This window comes from Oryzias melastigma, linkage group LG9 (genome assembly GCF_002922805.2).
Source record: "Oryzias melastigma strain HK-1 linkage group LG9, ASM292280v2, whole genome shotgun sequence".
NCBI classification, from domain to species: Eukaryota; Metazoa; Chordata; class Actinopteri; order Beloniformes; family Adrianichthyidae; genus Oryzias; species Oryzias melastigma.
Window position 1 is genome coordinate 6,777,738 of NC_050520.1, and position 10,141 is coordinate 6,787,878.

At 37.3% G+C, this 10,141-nt stretch overlaps 1 protein-coding gene across 2 annotated transcripts in view; it reads right to left on the minus strand.

Annotated features, from left to right (window-relative positions):
• The window catches only part of adamts12 (ADAM metallopeptidase with thrombospondin type 1 motif, 12), a 33,236-nt gene extending 27,721 nt beyond the window's left edge, over positions 1 to 5,515 (minus strand). The window contains exons 1-2 of one of the 2 annotated variants that reach the window (XM_024276117.2): positions 4,953 to 5,515; positions 4,549 to 4,889 (exon numbers count right to left, since the gene is read on the minus strand). In XM_024276117.2, coding sequence (XP_024131885.1) covers positions 4,549 to 4,889; positions 4,953 to 5,064 — 453 coding nt within the window. In that variant the 5' untranslated portion in view covers positions 5,065 to 5,515. Of the gene's footprint in view, positions 1 to 4,548; positions 4,890 to 4,952 lie in introns of those variants that run through there. The other variant, XM_024276118.2, reaches the window with a different exon arrangement.
• Positions 5,516 to 10,141: the final 4,626 nt, after the last annotated feature.

Sequence of the window (10,141 nt, forward strand, 5' to 3'; positions counted from 1 at the left end):
ATTTAGATCAAGCTAACAATTTTATTTTTAGATCCAAGCTAAATATTTATTTTTAAACTAAATATTTAGTAAGATACCTAAATATTTAGTTTATATGTAAATATTTAATGTGCAAACTAAATATTTAAATTTATAAAATTAAATATTTAGTTTTCTAATTAAATATTTAGTTGTAAATGTAACATTAAAAATACATAAATTTAAAGGGTAAAAATATGCATTTGAAAAACAAAACCTGTTTTTTTCTACTAAAACATGCTAAATAGAAAAAAACTTTACAAATGGCACCCCATGAAACTTGACTTTAAATTTATTCTGAAACTTAAAGAACAATTTGCCTATTATTCTGCAAATTCCAGCGACATAATTTAAACCTTCCTTCCTGCGTGCAACATTAATCACAGAGAACATGCATTTCTAATTCTTTGACTGGTCTGACTGCGCTATGCCAGCTCTGTCCAGACAAGCATGTGTGAAGGTTCAGATTACTGCCCAGAAAACTCAAAGCTAGCTTGTGTTCTTGCCTGAAGTCTGCATTTTTATGACACCAATTTAGCATTTTTTTTTTACATTTTTTTTTTCACTTCAAACTTTTTGCTTTTTTTAAACGTTGCTTCAAACTCCATGAAATGTCATTTTAAAGCATAAAAAACACAACCTTTCTGTGTCACTTTGATCTGAACCTGACTTTAAGTTTATTCTGAGATTTATAGAACAATTTGCCCATTTTTAATTGTAATTATTACCAGAAATTGCACAATTTACAATGAAAAAGTCATTTTATGTAATGATAATAATAAGCAATGAACTGGTGATCCGTCCAGGCCGTTTGCCTATCATTGTCTGGGATAGGCCCCAGCAACCCCCTGACCCTGAAAATAAGTTAGCAGGTTTGTAAAAGGAATGGACACTAATGATACTAATGTTGTATTTCAATATTGACTCCACATGTAGGCTGGAATAAACAGTCATTCCAGCCTTTTATTGCATTTTTCATGAAGTTTGACTCTTTAAGAATAAAAACAGCTGGAGGAAGGCTGCACGGGGGTGTAGCTCAAATCCCAGCTGGGACCTTTCTGTGTGCCGTTTGCATGTTCTCCCTGTGCATGTGATGGTTTTATCAAGCTTCCTCCCACAGTCCAAAATCAGGCGTCTTAAAGGGACCATTCCAGGATTTTCTTAAGCCTTTTTTGCCTATTTATGAAATATTAGTTATATTTTGTGAATTTTTTTTCCTATTCGGAAGTAAAACGACTTGATTCCTGAAGCTCCGCCTACCACTGCTTGTGGCTGGAGTCTCCTCCATGACATCATCCTAGAGAAATCCCTTTGTCTGTATTTCTCCCTCAAAAATAATAAAAAAATTCTTCAACGATGGATGCACCCGTCCATGGTGTTCCCCACCTTTTCCTAATAGTAGCTGGGACAGATAAACTGCTCCATGACCCCAAGAGGGATAAAGCCGGTTTGGGAAATGATACATGGATGGATACTAATGAGCCTATGTGGTCTTTAAATATTGATTCTGCATCATCTTCAAAGGGTATATTTTAAGTATTCTATTGTATTTTTCAAAAAGATTGATGACTCTAAGAACAAAACCATCTGGTGATTTATTGAGAGAAAACTGCAGAGTGACCTGGTTTCAACTAGTTAAATACTTGAAGTTGCTGTTTTTCATTTGTTCCTTTGGCAGTGACATCAACGTATCAATTTTTGGAAGTTTAGTGTGTAACTGATCATTTGTCCATTGTCTTAAAATGATAAGAAATCATGAGATTTAATGTATTTGCTTGTAATTTATTGAGCCAAAAAAAAGAAAATCTATGTGAGGTTGGATAAAAATGTAAATGTCCGTACATGTTTTGACTTGTGGGCCACAGTTGTTCTAATACTTGACAGATGGGCCGAATCAGATGCTTGAAGTGTTTTAGTGAGCGACCTCATATGAGAAAAAAACAACATAGAATCTGAAAAAAACATTTTTTTAATTTAAAAACTGTCATTTTTGTTTCTATTTTAGTGCTAATCGCACATATTGGTTGATGTCTTTCAGGGAACAGCAGACACTCAGAAAGAGCCTGTTTGTTGTGTTCAAATGACTGGAAAAACAATAAGACAACATGAATGCAAAATAACTTTCTGCATGTTCATTTATTTTGGGGATCTAGATAAACCAAAAAATAAACTTTGAATGATGCTGGTCTATTTTAATCATAATCATAAATAAACTCAGAACTCAAAAGATAAATTATCATCACTTTCCCAGCATCTGCTGGGCTTCAGACAGATTAAGACTTCATTGATGCTCAAGAAGTGTGTTTAGCTTTAAACAATGATTTTTTTTATTATTCCTGAAGGAAATCTATATATAGAAGCAGTGGATGCAGTTTATTTTTATATACTAACAAAAATGGCTGCAATTGTTTAGTTTTTCTACTTTAGGGGAGCTTTGAAAACAGACATTTGAATTAAGCCGGATTTGCTACAAAGCTCCTCCTGAAATCAGTGTAATAGTTGGCCAGGGGTCTGCTGAAAAAAACTGCCTATGTATTTTATCCATAGCTAAAAGCGTTAGCATAGTTTAGTGTGTAATGAAAGCAGCGTGGGAACCAAGTGCAGCGTTCACTCGCTATATTGACTGACTTTAGACCGTAGTCAATCAACCTCCTGTGTGTCATGTATCTTGTACAAAATACATTTAGTTTGTCAAATCTTTGATCACAAGCAGATCTCTGTTTTCATTCTATAATCTTATAGTCATTTTTTAATGAAGGTTTTAACTTTGGGAGTTAAAACGACAGAGAAAAGTGTGAAAATGTTTAGGAGTTTAGCTAATATTTCAGCTACATGCTAACGGATTCGGTTAATTTAAACTTTTTTCCCATTTTTTAGGCAGTTTTGGAGTTTAACTAATATTTCAGCTACATAGCGGTCTTGGCTAATTTAAGCTTTTTCCCAATTTTTCAGCTACATACTAGCTATTTTGGCAAACCTCATTTTTTTTTCTTTTTTTAGCTTTTAAGCTAGTTTGGCATTTAGCTGATATTTTAGCTGGCTATCAGCTTCAGGGTTTTCAGCTATCATTTTCAGCTATAAACACTAGCATCTTTAGCAGCCAAATTCAGCTTACAGCATTCACACTAGCATTAGGTAGTGCTATGTATCTATTTCATAATTATGTTAAAAAGTTACGGTTTTAAAGTTAAAAAAAATTAGCGTTTGAGCGTTCAATAAATGTTTATTGTGTTCGGTCCGGGACATAAGGTGTGTTTTGGATTTTGCCCCCCTGTCCGATTTAGTTTGACACCCCCGCTATAGCTAGTTTTTTAGAGTCAAAGTGGTTTGTCGCATATTTGCGACATTAGTCAATAAGGGGTTAAAACATATAAAGGGAGGAGCTAGGGGTTGCTTTCACATTTAGACCACATGATTTTTCTTCATTATTGTCAGAGAAGGGTATGTGAGGTTGAGATTAGATAGAAAAAGCCTGCTGATGTGTTTTATGTTTGTTTAGATACGAATAGCCCAAACTTATCATGATTCATTTTGTAAGCAGTCCTCCCGTCCGGGTTTCCTCCGGGTGACTGACCTCCTGCAGCTGGCAGGATTTCACATCCCACATCTGTTCGTCTGAGTCTCTGTGTTCAGCGGTTTCTTTGTGCTTTCAGTTGCTATAAACCTTCTTCAACAGTACGAAACACGACGATACATCTCGACTGCCATGTCGCTGGGCTTTGACAAGACAAACTGGGACATTCGAGAAATTTGGGATAAATACTCCAAAGTTTAGATAAAGTTTGTATCCTTTGAGGATTGCTGGAAAGCCTGTAAAGTGGGTCAGACATAAATTACACTGTTCTCCCTGTCATTGCAGTCCTCTTGTTACAAGTCTCTTGAAACACATTTAAGATTTGTCGTGAAAACCAATGAGCTAACAAAGAGGCAAGACCCTGCAGGAGAGGAATTCCTGCTGACACACATTCAAACACAAACACCGGATTGTTGAGACTTTGACTAAAACACCTCATCATGTCAGAGGTATTTTTTATCCTTATGTGATTTAAAATAAAAGTGTTAAAAATTGAAAAAATATAATGTTCCTTGCTTTCGTCGTCTTTTTATGATTAAAATTCTTTGCCTTTGTGTCTCCAAGACTACAGCCTGAATTAAAAACATTCATATTCCTTCACTTTTCATCTGTCAAATCCCATTCTTCCACACAATGAAAGTGTGCCAAAAGCCATAACTGAAGCACGAGACATGCATTCTGCAAAGATGTTCTGCAAGTGTGGCTGCAGCTGGAATGGAGTGAATGAATGAGGGAAAGTGAAGAGGAAGACAGAGCAGTCAGCGGGTCTGCAGCACAGTCCTTCTGCAAACAGTGTCAGGAAGCCTTTGAACAGCGGACTAACAGGCAGCGCACTGTCAGGCGGACGGGTTTGATGACTGCTGGAGCCACGTACCCACTTCCCTGCGGAGATGCCCCCCACTGCTGTGTGCTAAAACCTTTCCAGACAGACGTTCTTTCAAGGGTTCACTTCTTACCAGTCCTGCACAGGTGCTGATGGCAGCGGTCCCTCTAACACCAGAGACTTCCACCGTCCCAATGAGGTGGCAGGAGTTCCTCTGGACGGAGCGATGCTCAGTGGAGTTGTCCTTCCTTTTTTCCAAAACATAGTCGCTGGAAATCAGATGCTTGTTTGCAGTCAGATTGAACTTCAAGGTTCGACCCTTGTAGCTAAGCTGATAGTAGACCTGGCTCTGAGGAGGCTGGCCTTGCAGGTCACGTCTGTGTCTCCCAACATTGAAATGGTGAGACACCTCGTTGGAAATAAACTCTCCATCAGCGCTGGTTTTCACAGGATGGACAACTGACCGGTCAGGACCTGCAAAACAGAAACTTAGTACTTCAGCAAACTCAGCCTCAAACTCCCATGCATCACACTGACCTCGGTCTGCAAGGAGGGAAAGGAGTGTGTCAGAGAGTTCTTTGTGGCCGCCTGCCAGGATGAAAACAAAGTGGAGCAGAGAAAGAATCGAGCACCCCCGAGAACATGGCATGTTTCACAGAAACACAGTCAAAGTCCTGCAGAAGAGTCCCGGGCATGGAGATCCGGTGACGTTAGAGAGGACCTCTCCTGCTCCGCGTCATGGTCGAGCTCACGCGCGCAGAGGAAGACTGGCAGCCAGATCATGGTTGGAAGACAGAGAGAAAGGGGGGAACGCTCCGAGGACGGAGGGGAGGAGTGTTCTCTGGACCAGTGTCTCCTTTCCTGACGTGGGGGAGCACAGCCACGGCGCTGCAGACGCCGCAGCTGCCTGCGTTTGGCTGAACCGCTCGGATGTGTCAGAACTTGTCTCCTGAAGCAGCAGCGCGGCAATTAGCAGGAGCATCGAGCATGTGCAGAAAAACTGCAAAGGGAGGGCGCAAAAAGGAAACTACCTGACAATATTAATGAAAAAAAATCATTTTTAGAGAATCGTACCACAAACTTTTATAAAAGCTTAAAAATCTACTTCAGAAAATCAGTCTTGTGACATTTTCTGACAATGGAGGACACGTTTAAAGAGAATTGCATTTTTGAGTATTTCTTTATTCAAATCCTCAGCCAGAAAAGCCAAGTGGGCCCCATACAGGTTAAAAGTGGACAGAAAATGTGGTCCTCTGTTGGGTTTGGCTAAAACAAGTGGGACCACCATGGAAACTGCCGACAAACTCAGCTGGGGGGAACATTTTCTGCCCACTTTTGCACCATATGGCACATGTGTCAAAGTCAAGGCCCGGGGGCCGGATCCGGCCCTCCAGGTAATTCTATCGGGCCCTCCAGATGATTTTATTTTATTGCTATTGATGACCGGATGTTATCTTGTACTTAATTATAACTTGTTTCATTTTTGATAAAACACATTTCTATGTAGAGTAAAATATTGAAAGTTTTTAAGGTTTAAGTTGATTTATTCTGGAATAATATTCCTGCTTTTTTATTATTCATAATTATGTTAAAAAGAAACTGTTTTAAAATTAGCATTCTGTGAGCTTTTTGGACTATTTTAGATTTTTTAGGCTATTTTGGAGTTTAGCTAATATTTCAGCAACATGCTAGCTGTTTTGGCTAATTCAAGTGTTTTCAAGTTTTTAAGGATATTTTGAATTTTAACTATTTTAGGTTGGGGGTTATAAGCAAAGGGCTAGTAAATAGAGAGCTCTCAGCAATGGGAAGGGGGGTCCGTGCCTAGGCCCCGCCCACAGGAAACTTCTAATTGTTTAAATGGTCTAAATCTAACTAATGTCGATCTATATTAGAAAACAACAATTTATTTAATTAAAAGACTACAAGGAACACTTATGTGTCTCCATAGCTGGAAATGGAAAATGCATGTCAGTCAGATGCAAATATAGGGTCATAATAAGAGTATATCTCCTCATGTGTGTGAAAATGTGAATATTCAAGTGAGAAATAGCCAATAATTATCAAACTTGCATTTCATTTTCTATAAAATCCTAAGGATAGAGGTCTGGAAGAAACAGAGCATCCTGCATGCTCATTAAAATGCTCCCCGGGCAGCTTCACTTTAGCTCATAAACACTTCTGCAGACCGCTCAGACTTTCAGGTCCTGCATTGATGATTCCAGCTCATTAGTCCAGCTAAAGGCATCTTCTGAGGTCTGACCTCACATTTTTGTGCTTGACCTGTGTAGCATTGAGAGTAAGTGACCATGATAAAACGCTTTTTCTGCGGCTGATTTTGCTGTTTAATGGGATTTCCTTTTAAAAATCCAAGTTGAAGGCATTGTTTTTCCTTCTCTCCTGCTGGACTGAATGTTGATCATTTCCAGAATTTTCAGTAATTTATTTTCTTAAGTATTTCTGCTTTAAGAAACAAATGTGGTTTAAGTAGTAAAACTATGATTTTATCTTCCTGTAAGCATATTAAATTGGTGTTTATTATGCCAACCAGTTCAAACAAACAAGTTCTGTGTGAATATCTCCTTTTATTTGTTTGAGACAGATTTGTCTAATCTGCTTCTAATGTTTTCATGTCATCAGTTTTTAATCTTGATTCTTCAAAAACAATAATCACACATGTTCCTGCAGTCAGTGAAGGTTTTCAACAGCCTGCAGCCTCCTTCATATGATTTACGTTTGGCTGAAAGCGCCGTATGCGTCACATCTTTCCCATAATGCAGGAGTCAGAGCAGACACTGGCCTGCAGATCACAAGGCTGTGGAATCTGATTGAATCAGTCGTTTATCTTATTAAGCACAAAAGAAGTTTGTGTTTTCACACATGGACCCACCACAGACCGATCTTCCTCACGGAGTTTATTTAAATGTCAGCAAAAACCCAGACTTGTATGGAGCTAAATCAGGGCCAATATTATTTGAAACCCAAATAAAACAAATTAAAACAAAAAATATAGGGATAGGTTCCGGCATCGCCGCGACCCCGACAGGGAAGAAGCGGTCTGGAAGATGAATGAATGAATGATTGAAATTCTGAGTTTTCAAACCTTAAAAAACAGAAGCTAAAAATAATTAAGACATTTCACTTATTTCTTAATTTCTTTTGGCCAAACACCAATATTTTTTTTAATTAGTTTATTTGGGTTTTTAAACAATATTGGCCCCAATTTAAATGGTAAATGGCGTATACTTGTATAGCGCTTTCTACCCTCCTTCAAGAGCCCAAAGCGCTTCACAGTCACAGACCCATTCACCCATTCACACATTCACACACTGGTGGTGGCTCTGCTGCCGAACACTGGCGCCAACCTTCCACCAGAGGCAATTCAGGGTTCAGTGTCTTGCCCAAGGACACTTCGACACATGGGCGGAGTCGAACCCGCTCACTTCTGATCAGGAGTCGACCGCCCTACCGCTGCACCACAGCCGCTCCATAAACCTGAACTGAATAGGATTTTGTTCATATTAAGCTGTAATGGTTTCATTCTGTGGCAGAATAAATCAATACATTTGTACCTGAGTTAATAAAGATACATGAACATCAGATCATCTGATAAAATCCATCAGGTTAGCATCTCCACCTCCTCTGGCAACCCTTAGGATCAGAAGGTAATTCTGGCTCTGTGAAACCAAGCAAGGACTTCTCAATGTTAAAACTACAAACATTTTTACTTTATTTCCATCAAGATCAAACCAGAGTTGTTGAGAAAAGTTTTTAAAAATTGACATAAATCTATTTCTGGCCTCATTTAAATTTGCACCACGATTTTTTTATGTAAGATGTATCATAAATGTCTATCTTGGCACTAGATCAAGCATGCTACTATTTTGAAATCTGTAAAGACAAACCCATAAACCTTTCTGGTTGAAGTTCAGCACCAGAAATAATCAGCCTCTTATCAGCTGCCTGAGCTTTACCCGATCTGACCCTCGGAGTTCTCTGCTGCGCTAATAGACTGAGAAATGTCCAAATCTGGAACCTAATCAAGAGCTTTTGTCCGTGAGGGGCTTTAACACAGGGAAACTGTTGCCCACATTCCTCATTAAGGCTTCACTGTGAAACTATTTTCTGAAACGTCTTATTTTTAGTTTTCAATGGAATCATTTGATCAAACTGATTGTGTAAAGGAAGACTTTATGATCTTTCTTTGGGTTGGAGAGCTGCTCGGAGACATCTGCAGATTAAATTAATCTGTTTTTGGCATTACTTGATCAGGTGGGAGGAGGTTCCTCTACATCTCATCCAGAAAAATCTGAACGCATCTAAGCAATCTGATGCATCATTTCTCGTCATTTTAGAACTGAAAATTACTGTTGGAGGTCATTTTATTCAAAAACAGCTGGAAAAATTGATTTACACACTTTATAAAGTTTGGGTTCCCTCTCATAAATCAGTGGTCTGCAGCCTTTAACGCTAAAGGAAGAGCCACACCTGGAAAAATGCACTTTATTTATGTTTTCATGGGCATGAAGCCATTTCTTTATAAGATTGAGCTTTTAAATATTTACAGTAATTGAATTATAGTGATAAATAAATAGAGTACTGAAGTGATAGATGTTTTTATTTAACAATTTTAGCTTATTTTACCTTTGACAGCAGCACAAAAAGTTGCTTTCAAAATAAAATACACAGAGCGTCAAATCAGAGACACAGTTATATATATATTATATATATTATAAGATTATAGAATCAAAACTAAAAAGAATCCCTTTTTGTCTTTCTTTAGATCACATTAGCATGAAAACATTGGTGTAGAGTCCACTTTTTTCTTGATTTATACATCCAATTTCATAACCCACTATATCCCATTTGGGGTCACGGGTTGCTGGAGCCTATAGATCTGCACATGTAAATTTAATTACAGTTTAAGAACTTTAAAGTAACACTGTTGTGCAGCAAAAGATAAGAATATGTGCTTTATGTGCATCAAATGTTAAAAACCTAAACTTAAACTAAAATAAGTCAACCAAAGCTACAAACTCATTACCGGTATTTTTGTACATTTTTCATTTCTTTAAAGCCTAAGAGCCACAATGAGGCTTAAATGGAGCCACAAGTTGCTCTAAATCAACGCATTCACCAAAAATAGTCAAGGGCCCGAAGATTTAGGATTGTAGTTGGAAAGTAAATATTCTTTATAAGAATGTACTTATTCGTTTTAGCAGCAATTTGATTCATATAAGAATTTATGGGTAATTTTGGTAAATTTGGTTCGTTTAACCCAGGGGTGTCAAATTCAATCGCACAAGAGATTAAAATCAAAAACACATCTCAACTACATTTTTAAAACTTTTAAACATTACTATGAATAAAAACAGGCAGGAATATTATTCCAGAATAAATCAACTTAAACCTTAAATAATGTTCAATATTTTACTTTCCATTAAATATATCTTTTCAAAGTTACAAAAGATAGAAACTAAACATTAAAAGGAAAAATACTCAAATGTCCTTACTTTTATGTCTTTTTAATATGAAAACTACATTTAATAAATAACCCACAATATTTTGATCTCCATTAAATATATCCTGTTAAAATTATCCAAATAAAACTAACAAAATATGGAAATAAAAATAAAATGTGTGCTTTTTAGCAAAAACAAATCAATTTGTTATATTTCTTTGCTCTGTTTTGTTGTTTGGCTATTTTACTCTGTTTTGTATGGAGCTAT